Genomic DNA, 25,113 nt, shown 5'->3' on the forward strand with positions numbered 1-25,113 from the left:
TTAGCTCATGATGCCATCAAAATCTACTGCAGGCTTCTTAGCCACAAGGTCTATGTTGCCATGGAGACCGCCTTAGAGTGAATACTGTTTGTCAAGTGGGAATAATAATGCCTGCCCTACATACCTCACAGGATTGTTGTGGGTCTCAAATGAAATAATAGATGTGAAGGCACAATGAAAAGCTACATGCACTACACAAAAATAAGGCATTATTGTTATCAAGATGGTTCCTATTGAATACACAATAGCATGCATATTATGATTGAGTGCAACCATGCTACAAAAATAGGTATGTGCTCTGAAGGTAATATGCAAAAATGATAATAATTGGTATATGAGAGTGATAGGATTGTGGATAAGTTCCTGATGTGTCATTTGCCTTTTTAAGAAGAAACCGATGAAGAACAAGATGGCTGCTCTCAGCTGAAATCAAAGGGGATGGATATGATCTACAGGCCTACATTTATATCCTGGCCCTGAAAGAAAACTGGGCAAAGGGCCTCTCTCTCCCACCTTTTTCTTTTACCCCTTCCCAGAAATTATTTTCAGAGATGCCATTTCAGAGACTGCTTGGGTGGCAGCACTGACCATATGAATTCCTCTAATCTTGGCAAAGAAGGAACTAACTGTTATGTCTGGGAGGTGGGCCCAAGAACAAGTTGAAATTGAAATAATAATGTTGCAAATTATAATTTTCCATATACAACCATACCTATGACACTCCCTCAGGATGACCTGCACTATTAGCCCATGACTGAAATGAACTTAAATATCATCGATCCACAGAAGATCCCAATAACACAATTTTGCTCCAATTCAATTGTTTTAGAAAAACAAAACAAACAAACAAAAAAAGTCAAACTAGTTCATGAGATGTTTTCATTTTTGATGCTGGTTCAGTTGGAATCAAATGACTATTTGAGTTTGTTGTGGGGGCTCAGTTATTTGCTGTGGCTTGACTTTTGTTTTGGGCCAGATCAGAACTACACTATGACTTCCCTGGGACTTAGATCCTTTTGCCTTTGTGGGCCCCTTCCTTCTTCAAAAAATATTGAAAATTATATTTTATTTATATCTTATTATTTAATTGCTGTATATCCATATTATATGAAAACTTTCTTTTGACCTAAATGTGCATCATTTTCTTCTGATTTGAAAAGAAATAATATTTTTATGGGCCCCTGAAAATAGTGTGGATCACAGGCACTTGTGCCTATTGTGCCTAATGGAGAAGTTGGCCCTAGGCCAGATGTCTAGAATTGTATGAAATAGAAAGTGCTGAAAAAGGGAAATGGAGAAAGCCATTTTAGCTCATGATGCCATCCTCTCCTAAGGAGAGCCACATAGGAATGCTCTGAATCCTAGGCTTCCCCAGAGAATAAGCACAGATTTGGGTTTCAGGAGTAAAATGGCCTTTTTCAAGGCACAGATTCTCCAGAGTAGGAAGCATTTGGCATCTTAACACCAGGACTGGGCTCTGAATGGAGGCTTCTAGTTCTGGGACTTTCCCTAGACCCCAATCACATCTCTACTCTCTAATAACTGCTGTAGTTGAAAGCAAAGTTCAGGCATCCAAGAAAAGGTGGTCTGCTCTTGTTGCTATTGAAGGAGAGAGAGGCCATCTACTGAAAACTTCAAATCTCTCAGGAAGTTATGTGGCTTCCTGCTCTTCTCTCCCTACCTCCTCTTTACCAGCATCAGTTCCAAGCCATTCCCCTGGTCCCACTGCCCTGTCTTTGCCTTTTCAAATCTCACCCACATGCCAAAGGCTTAACTCCAGCCCCACCACCACTGGGAAGCCTGCCCTGACCTCTGAAGTCCAAGATAAACCACTCTGGCACTTAGAGTCTATACCCTCAGCCTGGATTCAGTTCTCTAGATGCCCGTGTGTTCATGGGTGTCCTCATCTTGACTGTCAGCTCTTTGATACGGGGATCCTATCTTCTCTCTCTTCTGTTCGCCTCAGGGCACTCAGCACACATCCAGCACAGAGTTAGTGAAGCCTTGCTGTAGAGCACACTTAAGTTAGACCAGGACTAAAAATACTCACAATGTGTCTGGCAGCAAAGACCCCATCGACTATGGCACAACAGAAGGCTGCAATCACACCAAAGCTGATAAAGACGATAGAAGCCACCAACTGTGAAGGGAACAAAACAAAAGTGTCTGTTAGCTTTCCACTCTTGCTGCTTCTGGAGACTAGATTATCCCCAAGAGACTGCCAGACAAAGCAGAACTCTGGCTTGCCACTCCATGAGGATGCTCTTTGCAGCCATGCAGGATTAGTGGGAGCTGAGCAAGAGCAAGGCAGAGAAAGGGCCAATGAAGCACCATTTACATTTTCAGAGCAAATAAAGAAATTCACTCTGTGAGCACCAAAGAAGAGGCTTGCTGGTATCCAACATGCTGTCCATGGCAGAATTTGACTGTGTGACTCTTCCATTCTCAGATTCAGAAAAATGTTGGACCTTTGACATCATGTAGTCCAACTCTCTATTTAATTTATTGTGAAATTAGAGGCTCAGAGAGGGAAAGTGGTGTGTGTGCCCAGGATCACCATCTAGTCCACACAAGAGTCTGGTGCCCACCAACTCCTAGTCCAATGTTCTTCCCAACCCCTCATAGTGGGCACTGATGACTACAGAGATGATTCTGAGGCCTTGCATAACCCTACATGGTCTTCTGCATCATTGAATAAAGAGAACATTCAACTTAATACTTAAATGTCAAAGACATTTTACAAAGGTTGAAGCCTCTGACACTGAAGCCACTCTGTGGTGCATATGAAAAATTTCAAGTAAGAAAAACGTTTGCTTGAACTAGAATGCCCTATTCTCTGACCTAGTTAGACAACAGAAATATTCCTAATAATTTGTCTTCCATTACAAAGGTGGTAGGGCGTAGGTGTTTCCAGGGGCATGAATAGGTGCAGCCTGAGTCCACCATCTACTCGTGTTGACCCTCAGAACTAGATAGATTCAGCGTTTTTCTTCCTTGAGGTGTTCGGGGGATAGAGGGGGAAATAGCATGGCATTAAGCAGCTCTCCAGGGAGAAGGAGGAATCAGAGCCAAGGCCACCCTAAATTTCTCCCACCTCAACAGGCTAGGGGGAAATGCTCATCTCCTTTGGGAGTTGTTGAGAAACCTCTCCCCATAAATCTCACTTCACAGCACTAAGGAGAATTGGTAAATAATGGATGAACAATGTCATGAAATAGGAATTATTAGCTATGCTATGATCAACTCTACAACTAAAACTCCCCTATTATTTTGAATAATTTAGGTCCAAAGTGCAAACACAACTGGCAGGGGGGAGTCCAGATGAAATGGAAAACAAGAACTATTAGAACTCCACTGAGGGCGATTCCCCACATTGCTGGGGGAGAGATATGGTTAGAGTTCTCTGTCCCTAGAGCTATTACATTATCTGATTAAACTTGCTGTTAAATAGACCCCATTATCAAAGTCAAGATGTACAGAGACTTATACTGGGGGAGCCTAATCAGTCCACCATCTGACCACTCACCAGGCATCTTGATTTACAAGCCCTATGAAACTATTATATGATTGCAATTCAGTCTATACCTTCTTCTCCTGCCCTTTAGGAAGCTTTCTCAGACTGAACCAGAAAAATACAACAGCTTGCCCTTGTGGGACATAGAACTTTCTAAATTTTAACTCCTGTTATATATGCTCATCCTCCCTTTCAAATTTACAACATACTTAGTTTTGAACTACAGATAATGGAAATACTTTAGGGCTCCATAATTTTATTTTGTCTTTTATGTGCCTCAAGTATATTTGTTCTCTTAATCAAAGTACCCTAGATTATAACTTCTTAAAAGTGGGAGCCGTCTACAAAAACTTCTTCAAAAGATTATACATCTGAGAGAAAGATGTGACAGTCACCAATAATCCAGGGATGTGGCAATGAAAATCAAAGAAGCAAAGGCATTTTAGGCGAGGATAGTTGCCTGACTGGATAGGCTGGGGCAGTCCTCTGGGAGTGAGTAGGAAAGCTAAGGGCAAGATCCAAAATATTGTATCCCTGTGACTTGAGGAAACTAGCTAGGCCACTGAGGGAGCATCAGACAAGATGAGAACAAGTCCCAACCACAGGGTCACTGAAAAACAAGTTCCCTCGAGGCTTAGGCAAAAAGGCAAAGTAGCAGTTTTTTTTTGTGTGGCCCAATTTGGGCAACCTTAAGAAATGTGTTACTTTCAGATGAAGAACTTGATTCTATAGTAATGAAAACTTACCATCTGCCGTTTGTTCTCAACGAGGTTGGATCCGATGATTCCAAGGAATGATCCGAAGCCGAGCTGTAAAGCAACAAGGCACACATAGGATGTGGGGAAATGGTCAGCCTGACCGCACAATCATTCAGCTTCTGGATATGATTCATGTTAATGGAAAGTGACTGGGGTATAGATGCTAAAACCATATGCAGTCGTTACTTACACAAATAAAGTGTGTGCAATAAAAGTATTTCTCCCACCAGTTGCCAATTTTTCCTTGTACAAAGGAATCACGCCTAAAAAGAAACGTATCTCCCCAAAACTAAAAGTCAACCATAGCTTTTCAGAGCCTGCTAATTTCAATTTCAATATCCATTACCTAGCATGTAACTGGTGAATCAGTAAGACACATATAATGGGAAAAGCACTTATTATATTCTGATCTGTATCCTTTTCTTTTTAAAGCAACCTTCCAATCTGATGTATGAATTACAAAATAAAGGTTTGAAATAGCAATTTTTGATGCATCTGGCACACTAATAAAACCCAGGAAGTACTTTAGAAAATAGCAAGCACCTTAACCTAAACTTTTAAAAAAAGAATAATATTTTTGGAAGCCTGTATTTGTGGTTGACCCACTGCAATTTATGTTAGCACTTATTCACCTCTCCTTCCATCTCTGCTTCATTTACGGACAGAAAGCATTCATTAAAGAACGTACAGAAATGGCAGCATAAAACCCTGAAAAACAATTTCCCTATCTAAGTGGCTGGGATGATAGTTCGGTGTAGCAGATCTCACCTTCGTCTCAGTTCTGCCATTAGTGGACTGAATTTGCCAGTCTCAGCTGAAAATGATCACTAACTGATAGCTGTTGATTGGGATGAAAATGAAAGAAGTAAAAAGTGGTCAGAATGGACCAATAAACCTTAACACGAGTTCAGTGATGTAGTTACATATTTCTTTAACCTCACTAGTGGTCTGGGTTTCCATCTGCAGCCTTACCTTGGCTCACAGGGGCATCTATTTCAGTCCAAGGCCCTAAACTTTACACGTAGGCTTGGAAATCGAATGGACCCATGGACTGGGCAGGAGTTTGGTGGGGCAGTGTAGGGGTACTGTGTGGTTGTCTCAGAAACCCAAGAATGAAAGAAAGGAATGAATACAAATGTACAAAGACACACTCTGAAGGGCCACTCAGCCAGAAAACCCTCTTGGGAAATAAGTAGAAACTGAAGGTCATAAGGTTGTACAGATCCCATGCCATCCAAGACTCTACTAAGAACATCCTCATTCAACAGCTAAACTATACCTATCTCCCACCTGGTCTTATTTTAAAGGTAATTAAAAAGAGTTGTCCTAAAATATACTGATTAAAACCTGGTTATTTAAAAAAATATAAAAAACCTGGTTATCAGACTAACTTGGCTTCTAACCCCAGCTTGTGTTCCACTTATGTTTGTGCAATCTTGAACAAGCTAACTGACCTCTCTAAACCTCAGCTTCCTTATTTGGAAAACAGTGATTGTAGTAGTGGTCCTGTTATAGGACTTTTGTAAGGATTAAACAGGATGATACAAAGAACTTTGCACAGTGCCTGGTACATAGTAAGTACTCAGTAAATATTAATTACTCTTCTAGTAATTATTATTACTGTTTTAAAAAATTAACTTTTGAGTTCTAACCTGATTTGAGCTAGAAAATTCTACCATTATTTGCTGTGTTCCATAGTAGACTTGTGTTCTATCTCATTCGCCCCTCCAATATGTTTCACAGCTTTTATTTTTTAGGAAGGACTCCATGAATAATATGTGCTTATGGAACTATGGGCCACTTGTGGACATTGAGAGAAAGTTGGAGGCATCTTCTTACATGGAAAATAAATGCTTTTACTGAGTAGTTCAGTTTCCTCAGGTATTCACTGAATGTCTCCTGAACGCCAACAGCAGTCTGCCTTAAGATGGGAAGCAAAGACACTAGCTATTTCTGCACTCTCATATGGCTAATGGCAGTGACCAGAAGAGGTGGGCTAAAGTCTCAGGGAATTGACTGGCAAGACAAGGCACTCTGGGACTGGAAATCCCAGGCAAGCCAGTTACTTCATTCAGTTCCCTCATGTATCCTTCCATTCCATTCTGTTCTACTCCAACTCATCCAATTTTCTAACATTCACTGAGTATTTTGTCAGATAAATAAGAAGTTATGGCCCTGACATCCAGGAACTCATAATCTAGTGAAGGAGATTCAGACTGTGGGTTAAGGACTACAGGTATAAACAAAGTGCGATAGGAGCAGAGAATAATTCATTTTTTATTATATCCCTGGCTCTGTTACTTATAAATTGTGTGGCCTTGGGCTAGTCTCTGAACTACTCCGTGCTTCATTTTCCTCATCTAAAAAATGGGACTCATGCCCTGGCCAGTTTGGCTCAGTGGATAGAGTGTGGGCCTGCGGACTGAAGGGTCCCAGGTTCAATTCTGGTCAAGGGTATGTATCTTGGTTGCAGGCACATCCCCAGTTGGGGGGGGTGCAGGAGGCAGATGATCGATGTTTCTCTCTCATCGATGTTTCTAACTCTCTATCCCTCTCCCTTCCTCTCTGTAAAAAATCAATAAAATATATTTTAAAAAATAAAATAACAACATAAATAAATAATGGGACTCATGCCTGGCCAGCATGGCTCAGTGTTTGAGCATCGACCTATGAACCAGAAGGTCATGGTTCTATTCCCGCTCAAGACACATGCCCAGATTGCGGGCTCAATCCCCAGTGTGGGGCATGCTGATCAATGATTCTCTCTCATAATTGATGTTTCTATCTTTCTCTCCCACTCCCTTCCTCTCTGAAATCATAAAAATATATTTAAAAAATAAAATAAATTAAATTTTAAAAATGGGACTCACAATGTTACCTATAATGCATGGCTACTATGAGGATTAAATGTGATAAGGTACAGGAATACTTTGGAGACAACAACAACAATCAAGCCGGTATCTCAATAAAGTCAGTTGTAATCTATTTGTTGGTGGAGGTTCTTGCCTTCAATTTGTAAAACATGCAACATTTGTGAAGCATAATAAAGCAAAGTGCCATAAAATGAGATATGCCTGTGTGTAGTGTGACTTGCATAAAGGAGGCTGCTAAATACATGGTAGGTCTAAGATTTCACAGAGGAGAAGGCATTTTAACATGAGCTCAAAGGATAGGTAGATTCACTAGGCAGGAAAGTAATATCTTTTGAGTCCTGGCTGGAAGAATTCACTCACCTGGATGACAGGTTGATGAACTCAGCAGTGTTGATAAAACTACCATACCTTTGAAAAGTATTTTAATTTTGAGAATTGCTTGCCCTCCATTTTGGTCATAGTAATGTTATGGAGTTTGGTAGTGCTCATATCATTCCCATTTGACAGAAAGGAAAATGGAGGTCTAGAGCATTGTATGGACACGTTCCCTCTTGTAGCAAGTTATTGGAAGGGCCAAGACTAGCCCACAGGTCCCATGAGGGTTGGGGTACTTTCAACCATGCTTTGCTGCATTTGTGGCCAGTGTTTGTAAGTATAGTGACCTTTATAGCTGCCCCCCCCCCCCGCCCACCCCGGAAGAAGTTCTCTCTAGGGATGGAGTGAGAAGTCCTATTTGAGGAAGAGCTGAGGGGTTGAAAGCAAAGAAGGAAAAAAAATCAACAGAATTTCCTGAAAATGGGCAGCTGCTTCTAATCAACTGTTTGCTCTCCTGAAGCCTCAGAAAATAAATCTCTAAAGAGAACCCTTGTGCACTGTTGGTGGGAATGCAGATTGGTACAGCCACTGTGGAAAACAGTATGGAAGGGCCTCAAAAAATTAAAAATGGAACTGCCTTATGACCCAGTGATTCCACTTCTGGGAATATATCTGAAGAAACCCAAAACACTAACTTGAAAGAACATATGCACTCCTATGTTTATTGCGGTATTATTTACAATAGCCAAGATTTGGAAGCAGGCCAAACAACCATCTGTAAATGAGTGGATAAAAAACTGTGGTACATTTACACAATGGAATGCTTCTCAGCTGTAAAAAAAAGAAGGAAAATTTACCCTTTGCAATAGCATGGGTAGACCTGGAGAGTATTTTGCTAAGCCAGTCCAAGAAAGACAAATACCACATGATTTCATTTATATGTGGAATCTAATGAACAAAATAAACTAAGACAAAATAGAAACAGTCTCACAGATACAGAGAACAGACTGACAGCTGTCAGAGGGGAGGATGGGTGGAGGGCTGGGTGGAAAAGGTGAAGGGATTAAGCCAAAACAAAAAACACCTCAGAGACAGACAATAGTATGGTGATTACCAGAGGGAAAGGGAGGTGGGGGTGGTAGAAGAGGGTAAAGAGGGGATAAATGGTGATGGAAGGAGACTTGACTTTGGGTAGTGAACACACAAAACAATATACAGATGATGTATTATTGAAACCTATATAATATTATTTACCATTGTAACCTCAATAAATTCAATAAAAAAAATAAAAAAATTAATTAACTATTTTTTAAAAGGAAGGTAATCTCTGTGGTCACCCCTTGAGAACTACATGGATTCATGGAACACTCAGACCTTTGGACCTCCAGCTTGATTCCCTATTACATGAACAAATAACCAGTTTGCTTTATTTTGGCTACCCTCTACTTGTCGAAGAAAAAAGATAAATCATTAGAAATCAAAGTCAGAGTGTCAAGTGCTCTTTTTGGGCTGGACCCTATAACCTATGCCTATTTCTATCTATTGCCCCACAGACCCAGTGCTGAAGCTCAGAAGGATTAGTCATTCAATACACAGATATCAATTGGACACCTATTCTGTGGCAGGCACTGTGATTTGGAGTCCAAGAGGCGGGAAGGGGTGTGACACCAAGACCAATAAGATTCAGCTTCAGGAAATGTAATTAGGTAAACTGGTCCACAATTCCTTTCCATTATCCTGAAATCCACAAAGCTCTTAAAACCAAAAGGGTTCTTCATAACTAACTTGGTAGCAAAACCAGACTTTAAACTGACATGAGGTGTTTTTTTAAAAAAAAATCATCTTTATTGGCTTAGTGTAAAAATTCACAGTTTATTGTAGAAATATGAAGGTGCTCAACTATGGGGTGTTCCTTACGACCCCACTGGGATGTTAGATAACATATGATATATGCACTATATTGCTTTCTAAAATAAAAAAGTCTAAAGTCTAAACACATCTAGCCCGAACCAAGGGTTCAGATAAGGGATTGTGGACCTGTATAAACAAAGCTAAATGAGAATATAGTGCAATATCCCACAAAGCAGGATGCAAGAATTTTCTAGCAATCACTAGTAGTCGGAATCTATGGTAAGTTCAAAGACAGTAGACATCACTGTGGACCCTAGTAGCTGAGAAAGGTCCCTACTGTGTCGTTAAGTTGGGATAGGACAGAGCATTTAGATATACAGAAAGAGAAAGCAGGGTGGATGTTCTGGGCCAGGGGTAACCATGAAAATGACAGTATTAAGGCAGAAAAGCCCAAGTCATATTCAGGGGACTGTGAATTAACAATTTTGGCAGAAGAGAGGTCATGGGAAACCAGGCCAAGGGCATCTTGCGAGAGCTTTGAATGAGAACACTCAAGAAGCAACAAGGAACCAATGAAGCTTAGAACCTTCTGGCATTATAAGTCTTATCTAGCAATCAAGTTTTGTGTTTCATCTTTATTTATTTATTTTTTTATTTATTAATTTTTTATTATTTTTTTAAACTTTTTTTAATTTTAATAAATCTTTATTCAGATTATTACAATTGTTTCTCCTTTCCCCCCCCATAGCTCCCCTCCACCCAGTTCCCACCCCACCTTCTGCCCTTACCTCCCCACCACTGTCCTCATCCATGGGTGTATGATTTTTGTCCAGTCTCTTCCTGAACCCCCCATACCCATTTCCCCCTGAGAATTATCAGTCCACTCCCTTTCTATGCCCCTGATTCTATTATATTCACCAGATTATTCTGTTCCTCAGGTTTTTAATTCACTTGATTTTTAGGTTCACTTGTTGATAGATATGTATTTGTTGTTCATAATTTTTATCTTTACTTTTTTCTTCTTCCTCTTCTTTAAGAATACCTTTCAGCATTTCATATAATACTGGTTTGGTGGTGATGAACTCCTTTAGCTTTTTCTTATCTGTGAAGCTCTTTATCTGCCCTTCAATTCTGAATGATAGCTTTGCTGGGTAGAGTAATCTTGGTTGTAGGTTCTTGCTATTCATCACATTGAAAATTTCTTGCCACTCCCGTCTGGCCTGCATAGTTTCTGTTGAGAAATCAGCTGACAGTCGTATGGGTGCTCCCTTGTAGGTAACTAACTGTTTTTCTCTTGCTGCTTTTAATATTCTCTCTTTGTCTTTTGCTCTTGGCATTTTAATTATGATGTGTCTTGGTGTGGTCCTCTTTGGATTCCTTTTGTTTGGGGTTCTGTGCGCTTCCTGGACTTGTAAGTCTATTTCTTTCACCAGGTGGGGGAAGTTTTCGGTCATTATTTCTTCAAATAGGTTTTCAGTATCTTGTTCTCTCTCTTCTTCTGGCACCCCCATAATTCTGATGTTGGTACGCTTGAAGTTGTCCCAGAGTCTTCTTACACTATCTTCAACTTTTTGGATTTTTTTTTTTTTTTTTTTTTGCTTTTTGCTTTTTCTGTTGAGTGTTTTTTGCTTCTTTGTATTTCAATTCTTTGACTTGATTTTGGTGTTCCTCTAGTCTGTTTTTGGGTCTCTGTATAATATTTTTTATTTCAGTCAGTGTATGTTTAATTTCTAGTTGGTCCTTTTTCATATCTTCGAGGGTCTGGTTATATTTATCGGCCTTTTCTAGGATATTCTTGAAAAGCCTTATAACCATGGTTTTGAATTCTATATCCAGTCGTTTGTTTTCCTCCATTTCTTTCGTTTGTGATCTGATTCTTTGATGCCGCATTTTCACTGCTTCCCTGAGTTGGTAAGGTAGATTTGTGTGCTAGGTTTCCAATATGGCCCAGTGGGTCTGCCTCCCCAGTTAACCTGAGGTGGACACTCTTGGTGCACCCCTTTGTGGACTGTGTGTACAGCCTTGTTGTAATTAAGTCTTGATTGTTGTTGGTATCACTGGGAAGAATCGACCTCCAGGCCAGTTGGCTGTAAGGATCAGCTGTGTCTATGCTGGGAGAAGTTCTGTGCTGGAGACGGCCTTATAGGATTAGACTTGCCAAATTGCAATAGCCTCTGTGCTCAGCTTGGATGGGGTGGAGTCTCAGGGCGGAGCAGACAGTCTTGGCTTCCCAGTCAGCCTTGCCCTTGCGTGCACGTGCGCGCCTTCAGACCTCTGCCTTCCCCGGCTCTCGAGTCTCCGCCTGAGAGTCCAGACTCCCCCCTCAAGAGCATGGGTCCCCAGGGGCTCGCCTGGGACTGGGGTTCACTGCAGTCAGAATTGGGGCTCAGTGCAGTCAGGAGCCTCCGACTCCCTTCCACTAGAGAAAGCCTGTGGCAACCTCCGCAGCCTTTGTGCGCACTGGCACGCGTGCGCCTTCAGTCCTCCGCCTTCCCCGGCTCCCGAGTCTCCACCCCAGAGTCCAGACTCCCCCCGTAAGAGCGTGGGTCCCCAGGGGTTCGCCTGGAACCGGGGTTCAGTGCAGTCAGAACTGGGGCCCAGTGCAGTCAGGAGCCTCCGACTCCCTTCCACTAGGGAAAGCCTGTGGCAACCTCCGCAGCCTTTGTGCGCACTGGCACGCGTGCGCCTTCAGACTTCTGCCTTCCCCAGCTCCCGAGTCTCCGCCCAAGAGTCCAGACTCCCCCCGTAAGAGCGTGGGTCCCCAGGGGCTCGCCCGGAACTGGGGTTCAGTGCAGTCAGAACTGGGGTTCAGTGCGGTCGGGGGCTTCCTTCTCCCTTCCGCCAGAGAAAGTCAGCCAGGCTCTCAGCCGCCCTTCCTCTCTGCGCGCACAAAGACCCTTTGCCGTACCTCCAATTCTCTGTGAGCTTTTCTCTTTCCTTCTAGTTGTAGAATTTTCACTCAGCCAGCTTTCCTGTGGTTCTGGATGGTGTCCGTTCTGTCTTTTAGTTGTAGTTTTGAAATTGTTGTGCGAGGCAGCAGTTTAGGTGCTTACCTATGCCGCCATCTTGGTTTCTCTCTGTGTTTCATCTTTAAATGTACTTACTAAAGTAGCAACTTTAATTTAGAATGATCTTATATTTTAGAAACATTTTCAACAAGAGGTGGACAAAAATTCTGCCTAATTCATAATAAAACACCAAATCCCACTATCCAGAGCTCCTTGTATTTCCAGAGCATTCAAGTTAGTCAAAACTTGGTTGGCTTTATCAAGACTCTTTACCTGTGAAGCTCAAGTCACACTGGCCTAATGAAGGTTTCTGGGCTATTAATTTTTTCTGAATGATCCCTGTTGTCCCTATCTCCTGATTTAATTTTCAATTAACTGACCCCACAGCCCCCAAAGGAAATGGAGTAAAAACTCCTGTGGTTTTTTTTTCTTTCCTGAAAGAAAACCCAGGCTGGTGTGGGCCCTATCAGTACAACAGCTGGGGAGAGGGCTCAAGGATGAAAGGCTTTCTGCACTGATCCGGTGGCCAACTCCATCTTGTGGGTTGCTTGGGAAACACATTTAAAGGCCTCCCTCTTCTGGATCTAAAATTACAGAATTATAGGGAAGGTGCAGGTTCTCTCCCCTGCCTTTTTCAGTTTTATACAACCCAGGCTCTTGTTTTTTTAGGCCTCCAGAGTAGAAAGTTCACCAAAACTCTTTTGGAATAGGATGTCTGAAATATGTGAAGACAGTAAAAATGCTAAATTGATGCCTTTCTTTGGGGATTTTAATTTTTTTTAATTGTACAATTCAGTCTGTATAGATGAGTATAATTTTAAAGATGCATGTGTACATGTGTGTCTTAGGGTGATGATACCACATTCTAGCTCAGGTGAGTATCTAACACTCTATCATAATGCACCTTGTTGTACAAGGGCATCTCTTTTGGCAAAATAAGTATGCCCCAGAAAAGTTTCACATGACTTAGAGTTATGCAAATGTTATTATATTTTAAAATGCTCAAGATCTCAATATTTAAATGAATTGTATGGTAAGTCTTCTTTCTTTTAATCTAATAATTGCTCCCTAATTTATCTGTTTTTAAATTTAACTTCTCATATATTGTTAACACATTTAACCAGATTCCAAAACAGCAGGGTTCCAAATAACCTGAAAAATTTTCAGTCTATCAATAGCATTTTATATTCAAAGTGACCAATTTGACAGTATAAATCTTAAAATGCCATATTACGCTCATTCTGGTTTTATTGCTAAGCACACTGTATTTATTGTTTTAGTTGCTTGTCCACCTGAATTAGACTTCCCTGAGGTGTTCATTAAAATGCATATTCAGCATGTCTTACTCTTTCAATCAAAGGTTAGCGCAGGAAAAGAAAGCTCAGGTCCTAGAGTCCCACCCAGACAAACTAAATCAGGATCTCTGGGGGTAGGGAGCAGAGCTCTGTATTTTCCACATGTTCGCCAGGTCATTTCTATGCATGCCTAGGTGGGGAAACTACTGGCTTGGAGTTTATATAGTACCTCTCTAATAGCCAAACTATTCAATTAGTGAAAGTGTCCCATTCCTGGACAAATCTTGATTCTCAGGCACTTACTGTTTCACAGGTATGAATCCTAATTGTATTTGTTACAACATGATCTGACCTATAGACTCAAATGGATTTTTCTGCTTTTCAAACTGTAATCTTTCCCCTTCGCTTTCTATAATTAAGACCCTTTAAAAATCAACAGGAACTATAAGAACAACTTTTTAAAGGTTAAACCATGGGGCACACTGTCTATTAAAGATGGCTCTCCTATTAACATTTCCAGATTAGCTTTTAGTGAAGAGCACACACAGAGTCACACGCCCCCACTGCTTCAACTTGTAGCTCTAGCTGAACATCAGGTACTCAAATAACAACAATCATGCACCCTCCTTCTTTTGTTAATGTATTCCCACCTAGCCACCCACAGATCTTCTACAGAGAAAGTTCATAGCCACCCTTCGTGAATAGGAGTTCCTACTCTCAAATCACATGGAAAATGCTTTTCCTTCATCCATAGAGAGTCTGAATCTTGGCTTAAGCATTATTAGCTCATCAGTAAGAAATATTTCACTAAATGCAGCTACCTGAAACACACGAAGTCACACAGACCCTAATATTGCTTTTCTAAGCCACCAAAATGCAATCTTCCCTCCCTTTCCTACCCCCCACCCCACCTTGCTTGTGTTTAAAAGTAAAATCCAATTCTGCTGACGACTGGTTTTCTTGCCTCACCACAGGAAATGGACTGGGTGAGTTCTCACATCATATGTTTAACAGAGGGCACCAAACTGTGTCTGTGGGACACCTGCTCTTGGCTGGCTAGGGGAGCCCTGCTGGCCCTAAAACTGTAAAGCCACACCCCCAGGCCACCTTCAGCTCCTGGGAGTCCAGCCCACATCATGCCCTAGCTTTGCTAGTGCTCTTGAGGAGGCTGACTATGGAATTAGTGACCTAGGCAACAGGCATCAGGCTTGTTCACTGCTGGCTTGTCAAAGGCATCCATCTTTTACCCCTTTCCCTCTCTTTGCTTCTCTCTCCTTTCCCCACCTCTCAAAAGAAAAGAGAGAGAGGAAAAAGAAAATAAAGAAAACAACAAATACATCTGACCTCTTTGCTATCCTAAAAATTATATATTAAAAGAATGATGCGCCCTGGCCGGTTTGGCTTGGTGGATAGAGCGTCGGCCTGCGGACTGAAGGGTCCCAGGTTCGATTCTGGCCAAGGGCACATGCCCGGGTTGTGGGCTCGATCCCCAATAGGGGGCATGCAGGAGGCAGCCGATCAATGATTCTCTCTCATCATTGATATTTCTATCTCTCTCTCCCTCTCCCTTCCTCTCTGAAATCAATAAAGAAATATATATTAAAAAAAAAGAATGAACCATCCTAAAATACCTTCCTGTTTTCCCACAATTACAATTGGGAATTCATTTGATATTGAAAATATGATCCAAATTCTAGAGTTAGGTTTTGGGGTTTAACAGCAGTGTGTGTAGATCCAAATGAGATTTTGTTTGTTCTTCTTTCCTTCCCCCCACCCAGCTTTATTGAGGCACAACTGATAAATAAAATTGTATATATTTAAAGTGTACAGTGTGATGGTTTTATATAAAATGAGGTTTTGTGTGCCCTGGCCAGTTGTTCAGTGGTTAGAGTGTCAGCCCTCGGACTGAAGGGTTGCAGGTTTGTCAAGGGCACATACCAAGGTTGCCAGTTCCCTAGCCTGGTAAGGGCCAGTGGGGGAGGCAACCAATCGAGGTGTCTCTCTCACATAGATGTTTCTCTCTCTTCTCTCTCTCTCTCTCTCTCTCTCTTTTCTCTCTCCCACTTTCTCTAGAAATCAATGGAAAAACATATCCTTGAGTGAGGATTACAATAAATAAATAAATAAATAAATAAATAAATAAATAAATAAATAAATAAATAAGGTTTTGTATGTAAAGAGCGCAGCAGTTTCGGAAGTGGATTGCATGCACCCTGGGAGTGGGTAAAACAATCCACTGAACTATGGAAAGAAACTATTTGAACTCTTGTTTCCTATTTGTTTATTTAAAATAAGAAACGAATTTAGTGTTACAAATATTCAATAAACAGACTGTCATTGGCACCCTCCTCAGTGTGAATATCAGACAACAAGGTGAGCTACCCCGAGGGAGGAGGAAAAGTTCCAAGCAGCAAAGGGTTGATGGTGGAGCATTTTATGTGTGACCAGACTGTCTTATCTAGTTTAACTAGTAACTAAATTAGTCCCAACAAAATGGACAAGTAGTTCAGAAAGACTCCTGCTGAGAAACCACAAATTGAAGATGATCCTAATAATGTAAGCACAAGCCAGCAATAAGAAAACAATAGAGTTGACACTTGTAACTCTTAGGATGAACTTTTTGTCAGCCACATGGTGAGCGCAACATTAAAAAACAATGATGTTCACTGGTTGAGTGAGCTTCAGCCCATGAACCAAGAGGTCACTGGTTATATTCCCAGTCAGGGCACATGCCCGGGTTGTGGGCTCCATCCCCAGTGTGGGGCATGCAGGAGGCAGCTGATCAATGATTCTATCTCTGTCCCTCTCCCATCCTCTCTTCCTAAAACCAATAAACACACACACACACACACACACACACACACACACACACACACACCTATATAATAAAAGCCTAATATGCTAAGTGTCCGGTCGTCTGTTCAACCAATCAAAGCATAATATGCTAATGATATGCTAAGGCCGCTCAACCACTCCCTATGATGTGACTGACCACTAGGGGGCAGACAGTCGACCGGTCAACCAGTCACTGTGATGTGCACTGACCATCAGGGGGCAGATGGTCCAACAGGTAGGTTAGCTTGCTGCTGGGGTCTGGCCAATCGGGACTAAGCAAGACAGGCCAGACATGCCCTGAAGCCCTCCTGTGGTCCCTCCCCAGCTGGCCAACCTCCCACATCCTCCCAGGCCCTGATCGTGCACCTGTGGGGTCCCTCGGCCTGGCCTGCGCCCTCTTGCAATCCGGCTGAGGGGGGACCCCCCCCCCCCGTGCACAATTTTCATGCACTGGGCCTCTAGTATGTATATAAAAGGCTAATAGGCTGTCTGATCGTCTGACTGGTCACTATGACGTGCACTGACCACCAGGGGGCAGACGCTCAATGCAGGAGCTGCCGAGTTGTAGTGACTTGGCAGCAGAGGTTCTCAGGTGATGTAGCCCAAAACCAGAGAGGAGGGAGCCTAATTCCTTGTGGGGCTGGGCGATTCCATCTTCTGCTGTGGGTTATGTTGTTTCTGGGGCACTGTCAGCCTCAAATCTGGTTTACTGCACAATTGCGTTTGCGTTCTACGCCCTGTATGACAGCAACTTTGCAGAGTGCCTTCTCGTACTCTGGGACCCCTTGGGGGATGTCGGAGAGCCAGTTTTGGCCCAATCCCCGCAGGCCAGGCAGAGGGACCCCACCTGCTGGAGGGACCCCGCTCACTCTGCAGATGCTGGGGAGGGACCGCAAGAGTTTGGCTCTAGGGCGTGTCCAACCCCACCCAGTTCTGCCCCACTGGCCACCTTCTAATTAATTTCAATGTGCACGAATCCGAACACTGGGTCAATAATGCAATGGCAATCTAATCATCTGGGGAGAAGTCAGTCAAAAATATTCAAAATTATCTAGTGGATTATCTGAATAAGGATTTATAGCCACTATCTTAAATGACAGACTTCATGTGACATGCATATCATTCTTTGCAATTTAGTTAGTATTAATATAAAGATGTTAAAATTACTGTTGATTTCACTGTATCTAAATTTTGAATGTCCACTTTGTATATTTTATAAACATGTACATAATTTATAAAAGAACAAATATAAGTATTTTAGGAATAAATATTCTACACATTTTTCCTGATAGGAGTGCAGGATCACTTTGGATCACAGAGTGTCAAGCTGCCAGGGTCCTTAGATTTCATGTAAGATCAGGAGACTTCTATTATATATTGGAAAGCAGATGCCCAGAGAGGAATGCTCCAAATCACACAGCTAGTTAGGGATGGAGATGCTTAGTCCAGTGTTCTTAATGAGCTCAGAGTTGTCTTTGTATATACATATAGAGATATTTAAAGGAGGAAAACTGAGCAAACACTAGAAACTCAAACCGAATTGAAAACTATTGAAGTAGAACCCAAATGTCTGTAGCCAGCAAGCTACTGAGACCCACCTATGTCTTTTATACTTACAATAACTCCTGGGTAATAACCTCCAACAGTCACATTCTGGGTCCTGGTGGTTGCAGCAAGGCCCACCGTGAGAATTAACACGGACACAATCAGCAAAGTCACGGTGACATAGATAGAGTTTCGTTTCCTCCTATTGAAGGCTCCTGAAAGTACACAGAGAAACTGAAATTGCTCATTTTGACTTGGGAAGAGATGGACACAAAGCAAAAATCACTAGTAAAGTGTTTCTTTCCTATTCCAACTGGTAACTGGGGTTATCTCTGGGGCGTGGAATTGTGGGGAAGAAATGGAGCTTTAGATTTTTTTGGCAGTCATCAGGTGCCACATTCACAATAAAAAATATATATATTTCCATTTTGAAAATAAATAACAGAAGAAATATTACCAGTTACATAAAAACAGCAAATTTTTGTGCTTTCAGCACTCTATAAAAGATGTGTCATACCCACTTAGTAGAGTGTTTTTTAGTCTAAATTATAAGGCATATGATAAATGGGAAGTGTGCATGTGGAAGTATTAAATGAAAGTATTTTAAAGCCAATGTGTGACTAAGAAGGGCTTTTTTCATAAGCTGGAGATATGAAATTTCATTTTCAGTGTAAATATCAGAACCAAGCTAGGAACTGGGATTTTTTTTCATTTATTTCTGACATTTGCCACCTCATGTATAAACTTTAAAATGGTGTGTTAGCAAGATTTGTCACATAACAAATGTGTGTAATAAAGTAAGTGTTTAGAGGCCATTAGTCCGCAAAGATATGTATCAGGGGAGGTAGATGGGGAGGATTATAACTTATACACATATAAGCTTATGTGAGGATGACATAAATATAAATGACAATAAACCTGTTCTCCTACTCAGTGCTTATCAGACATGATCGTGCAAACCAATATTTTTTTCGAAAACAGGCTTGTTAAGTCAGATAGAAAAATGGTATCTAGACTAGCTTTTCAATTTAATTTTTTTTAAAAAGGTCGAGCACTGGAGCACTGCTCTATACTCTGCATGCATTTCTCTGACCTGGGGAGGGACTCTCAACAGGAAATACCAGGCATGAGTTATCCTATGAGAATCTAGCTCTCTAGTGAAGCAGTGGAGAGCCTTCTGATGGGGTCGCCCACCCAGTGGCTTTACTGTTATTTATGGGCCTAAAGAGGCCTCTTGGGTCTGTTCATTGAATCCCGTCATTGGGGAGGCCTCACTGCAGCCTCAGGAAGCTGCTGCCAAGTGAAGCTGCCTAGACTGCACCACTAAGAAGGAGGGGAGAGAGGGGTTAAGGAAAGAGGGAGAGAGGGAGAAATTGTTGGGATTCAAGAGGCCTGGTGGTGGTGAGAGGGAGGGGTGGTTGCTGACCCTTCAGCCCCCAGCAGACATCCCCTTCTATAGGGAAGAAAATCGTCAAGAGTGCCATTCTGGATTAGCCCCACCATCCATCTTGTTTTCCCTAGTGCAGTCCCTGCAAGGCTCCAAAGGAGGTGGGAGGGGCTGGCGGTCTCCCCTGACATCAGCCTTGAAAGTGAGGGGCATGACTCATTGGGGTCATTTCTAATAGGATATTAGTCTAAGACTACTTTACATTGAAATGTAGAAGTGGCATGAGCATTTATAGGCACCCACGCTGCACCCTATTGCACCTGGGGAGGAGAGTAAGGAGAGTTGGGAAATGAGGCTCCCCTCTAGTGGTGCCTAACTCCAGCCTACACGGAAAAACAGAAAGGACCACTAGAGACATCTGTGACATCAGGGCCCTTTGTGTGAAAGGGCTATTTTGGATGCAAATGGCAAGCAGACTGATGGTAAACAGGATGAGCAAGCCTGGGAGAAGCCAGACTACAAGTGGTGCGGATAGAGGAGCAGGACTTATTTCATCTGTTTACCTTGAAGGTTAGTTATCCTTCCTATGAATTTTGAGGGGATTGAAATGATTCTCTAAACAAGGGCCCCTACATCTATTCAATAATAGATACTTCTCTGTGAATCTTCCAGTTGGTTTCACAGAGGGGCTTTGAACTAAACTTACCAACATCACCTCCCATTCCTGTCTGCCTTTCTCCTTTGTCACTCATACCATCTCTGCCCAAATTGGCAAAAGAGAGTAAGGGAAACATCTAGATATACCAAGGTTATCTTTGTTACACATGAAAATGTCTCAACACCTCACATGTAACCTTAGAGACTTAATTGGGGGAGTGTGTGTGTGCATGGTCTTTCTGATTTTTTTTGTATCACTCACCTGCTCCTTCCCCAAATGGCTTTTGATCCTATTCACAGCCTTTGGGTCTCCTTTGCAAATATCACTCTGACTCTTAAAAGCACAGGAACCAGGTCAGAAAAGTGACTCAGCAAACCACACGGTGTCATTTGAAAATCTATTTTTTCCCCCCTGCTTTAGAACCTGAATTGAAAATCCAGTCAGCTGAGAAACCCAGGCAAAGATCCTAGAGCTCCACCGGGGCCTTGCCTCTAGTTAGGATTTGCTTTGGGTAAAATTCCTAAGAAAACTCTCCCATCACTAGGTTGAATATCTATTCTCTGTCCCCTCCTCCTCCCACATGTCACTCCTTATTTTACACTACAAGGACCATACTTGTGTAAATGAAATCATTTCTAGTTGCACTTGGGGAATGGACCATTTTAAGGAACGCTGGGGGTGAATCCTTTTGAAAAGTGTGAAGAATCATCCCTCCATTTATCTTTAGTGTTAATTTGACTTAAAAGTCACATCTACTTAGAGCAAGTCACACCTTTTCTCTGAAGGTGTGGCCCGGGCTTCTAAAAGGCAATTCATGTGTCTGCTTAGGACATTTTCCTGGTGGTTGTTTTATTTTGGAAAGTAGAGCCCTGTTCTTATTATAGTACTATTTGGGACCTGTTTTAGATGTTCCTATAAACAGAGGATCTGATTCCGAATATGTCTAGTAAATGAACAAATCAAAAAACCTCAAATACCACTAAGTACTTAAATAAAGCAGCAGGTACTTGAAAACAGTGCTTATCACAACGTTTGATACCTAGTGAGCAGTCAATACTTGTTGAATAAACAAGAGGCAACATCTCAGAATTGCTTCCTTTCTAATAAAAAAGGCCATGGGTGTGTGTGTGTGTGTGTGTGTGAATAAATATGGGTTACTTTTATGGAATTGATTTTTTAAAATAGGGTACACCTGATGGCTCTCCAAAACTAAAAGCTTTCTTGCCAACTAGTGTCACAACCCCAATGTCTCTCACTAGCCTGTCTACTTGGTGCCCAGCATATTCCATTTTGAATAACAACAACCTCTCCTGTGACTGACAGCAATAGGAGAGTCTGAAATCCCGTCATTGGCATTGCCTGCCCCCACCCCCCTCGGTCTGGGCAGCCTCCCTGCAGAACTACTGCAGCCCTCCTTCTCCGCAGTGCCCCACCTCCACTCCAGATTCATGAGAACCAGTATGCTCAGCTCTAGAAGCACCCAATTATTTGCTGTCTCCACCCTTTCAAGTACAAGATACAGCTCCTGGTCAGAGTCCCCCCACTCCATCCCCACACTGCAGTTTCCGAATCTTGGTTTCCCTTTCTCTGAAACCTGTTCAAGTCACCTCCTCCAAGTTTTTCTTGGCCAAGCTCACTCTACTGGAATCACTCATTATTTCATGTCTCTATGTACCTTACTCAATAAGTATATTAATTATAACTGCTACAATTATAATTGTAATTGTGGGTCTGGTCCACAACTCATCTGATGTCCACCAGTTTCAGGGTTATGTATCTGACAGGAACCAAGATGTGGGTTGCCAGTAGGTAGGGTGATTGTCTCTGCTACTTGTGTTTTACCTTGTACATGTTCTTGATTACCCTCTTGATTATAAATTATGTAATCCCAGTGCATGGAGGATGGGGGGCCAGCATCCTGTCTTGTGCACTAATTTGTTGTTGTTGCTGACAGACTAATTTTCGAGGCTGATCTTTTGAACTGATTAGGATTTGCTTACCTTAGCTTTGCCACATGCGGGGCGGGGGGGGGGGGAGGTCACAGGAAGTGCCAGCCTTGAGCATCCATGGAAACAAGTGGCTGCCCACAGAAGATCCTCAAGGCTCTGCCAGTCTCCCAAACATTTCCCTAAAGGCACTGAAATCCCCCCCACCCTCATTAGCAAATCTTTGACCAGAGACACCCACCGGTGAGTTACAAAGTGTTATCTGGGAGGGAAGGAGTGCCCTGTTGTAGTAGAGGTGCCTTAGCCGCTGGGGGTGGTGTTGCTAAAAGGGAAAAAGGGGTGCTGGGAAGGGATTAAGGGACGCTGGAGTCAGATTACCATCTTTCTATTGCCAAGCACTTTGCTCAGCTCCAAGCTATGGACTAACCATTCATCCCCAGGCAGCGAGTAAACAAATAACTTAGCATATAGTGCAGGCACCTTGGTTCAGTGTATCTGTGTTTTAAATTTTACTGTTTTGGCTGTGGTTGTGTCTTGCCTGTAGGGAGAATCCCCTCAGAAATGCTGCCCTTGGAGACTGACCCATGTACTCCCCTTCCACTCCATGCAAAGGAAGATGGTGTTGCCAGAGCTAAGTGGGAGTAGCTCCTAAGTAGCCTAGACTCCCTTGTCCAAAGTGTGAAAATTCATGGTTACCACTCCACTCAGGAATTTGCTGGCGCCCGGGATCTGCGGACTTTCCAAAGAGGGATGCATAGAGCATACTCCTGCTCCATAAGGGATCCATGATTCTTCTCCCGCAGTATCTGGATGAAGCCCACTCAGCTTCCTGTTGCGCAGACCTTTCAGGAAATGCAAGATTGGCCGAGGGCCCCTGGGAGCCCAAGAATCTCTTCATTTTGTTCCCCAACCCACAGAGCAGTGTGCCAAGTAGCAACATTTTAAGCCCTGGGCTACTAACCTGTCTACTCCTCCGCAAGCGGATGGCCAGGCACGAGGGAGAGGGTGGGCTGCTTGGCAGGTGGTTGTGGTGGCTGCAGGCAGAGTGCTGCGGAAACCCCCACCCCGCAATCCCCTTCCCCCTCCCTCCGCCCTCCTGCGCAGCTGCCTAGAGTCTGGGAGCCAGGGCAGCTTTGGCGCCACAGCTGGCCAAGGTGAGGAGTGCATTGTGTGTGCGTGTGTGTGCGTGTTAGGGAGAGAGCTGGGGGGAGTCTGGTACTGCTGGGTTCTGGTTCGGACCCAAGTTCTTGGCCTCATTTGTATCACGTTACAAATAACTATGCCCTTTTAAAAAAGCAAATTATTATACTGAATATGCAAAACCAATAAAAATATGGATCTTTCCCCCATCTAGGAGACTATACTTTATGAGGCCCCTCCAGTGAACTAATTCTGCTGAGACCTAGTCTTTTGCCAGCAATAGGAAGCTCACAGACTGGGTGCAATCCTCTCCCACCCTTCCCCTCCAGGTGTTCCCGCAAATTCTTCGGAGAAGACCTGAGCAGACTGGATGGCAGGAATTCAAGACGGAGGGATTTTGCAGAATGCAAAGTATGTTGGAAAGAGAGAATTCTATTTGGTTAAAGTGTATTTGATGCGATTTTTAAGATTAGGTGGGATCAGGGTTTAACAATCCCCTCCCGCTCTCCTGGGCTCCAAATTAATTTCTACGCCCAATGAAATCATAGGGCTTGGGAAGGTGCCTAACAGCTGAGAAGAACTGGGTTTGTGTTTTGTTTGTAACTATGAGAAAGCAGCTTTGAGGGGCAGCCAATTTAGTGCCTGGAGGTAGCCATCCCCCAGTTTTGATGAGGAAAGGTGTTGAACCAAATCAGGCTAGTTTGTTCCTGCCCCACCTCTATTCCACCCAGAGAGGGAAACTGCGATTTCAGAAGATGCGCGGGCTCGCGTTCGATCTTTCTCGTACTCTCGCCCCCCCCCCAACACACACACACACACACACACACACACACACACACACATTACATATCTTGTATTTGGAGCAGAACAGGAATCAAATTCAAGAAATGTTGATCCTGCAACTGCAGACGGCAGGGCTGGACTGTCTTGAGTGATTCTTCAGGAATTCCCCTCCCGCCAGCCCCACCTCTTTTCTTCCCCAACCCGCCCATCCCCCAGGGTTGCGCAAACCTCCCCGTCAGAGAGGTGCAAGTCAGTCTCCCTCCCACTACAGCTCTGAATTTCAGGGCAGCTTCGATGGAGTTGGGAGGGGGCGCGGACCCCGCTTCTTCTAATTATTGTTATTATAGAGCTCTTAGAAGTGACGCGGACTTTGCAAAGAGAGACCGTCGAATGGAAAGCGAAGGCGCAGGTTGCAGGGAACTGTTTTGATCCCCAGACAGCTGGGATTTACCACCGGCTGCAAGTCTGTCGACACACTCACACCCACACTCCGGGCAAGGAGATTCCCAAGCTAGCAGGGCGCTCCAACCTCAGCGCTTTGCCCCCTCCCCCGCTGGGCCGCTCGTCTGGGGCTCTGGTCCTAGACCCAGAGGCTGGGGCGCGAGGACCCTCTCCTTAACCCAGCTCCCCGCCTCTCCGGGCAGTCAGGGCACTCCCTGTCCAGAAGGCAGTGCACTCACCCCTTGTTGCCGCCGCCTAGGAAGAGCGGCTCGACTTACCCATAGAATCGGGCAGAGACATATCGCTGGACCGCTGCTGAGTCAGGGACTGATGCATGGTGAAAGCTGCCCTGTTGCCCTGGCCAACGAGGCTGCTTCAGGCGTCCCTGGCTCAGGGCGCCCCGAAGAGCATCCTACTCCTCGGCAGCCGCTCCCCCTCTCTCTCTCTCAGAGAGAGACTGCCTGGGTTTGCGAGCTGCAGCTCAAGTGCCGCCTCCTCCTCCCCTCCCTCCCTCCTCTTCTGCCTCCCTCTGGCGAGGGAGGCAGCAGCATTGGCGATCCAGCATTGGTGTGCGCTTGCGCAAGACCCCCCTACGTCCTCCTCGACCCCCCCCCCCCATCCTAGTTATCCACCTCCCAGCCTCCCAAGCCAGACAGGGAGCTGTTTTTGCCCCTTGGGGCCAAGGCTGCGCAGAGAAAGAGGGGGAAGCTACAGCCTGGGACCAAATGGCCTTCTCTGTAGTTTGGAGAGAGGGTCTTGGGCAA

The 25,113-nt window shown here is 43.5% G+C and overlaps 1 protein-coding gene across 2 annotated transcripts in view; it reads right to left on the reverse strand.

Annotated features, from left to right (window-relative positions):
- TMEM255A (transmembrane protein 255A) overlaps positions 1–24,876 on the reverse strand; it is a 60,373-nt gene extending 35,497 nt beyond the window's left edge. Inside the window, exons 1-4 of one of the 2 annotated variants that reach the window (XM_080652377.1) lie at positions 24,628–24,870; positions 18,067–18,209; positions 4,261–4,323; positions 2,051–2,140 (exon numbers count right to left, since the gene is read on the reverse strand). In XM_080652377.1, coding sequence (XP_080508503.1) covers positions 2,051–2,140; positions 4,261–4,323; positions 18,067–18,209; positions 24,628–24,685 — 354 coding nt within the window. In that variant the 5' untranslated portion in view covers positions 24,686–24,870. Of the gene's footprint in view, positions 1–2,050; positions 2,141–4,260; positions 4,324–18,066; positions 18,210–24,627 lie in introns of both variants that reach the window. The other variant, XM_080652378.1, reaches the window with a different exon arrangement.
- Positions 24,877–25,113: the final 237 nt, after the last annotated feature.

This window comes from Plecotus auritus, assembly GCF_963455305.1.
Source record: "Plecotus auritus genome assembly, chromosome: X".
In the NCBI taxonomy this organism is placed as follows: domain Eukaryota; kingdom Metazoa; phylum Chordata; class Mammalia; order Chiroptera; family Vespertilionidae; genus Plecotus; species Plecotus auritus.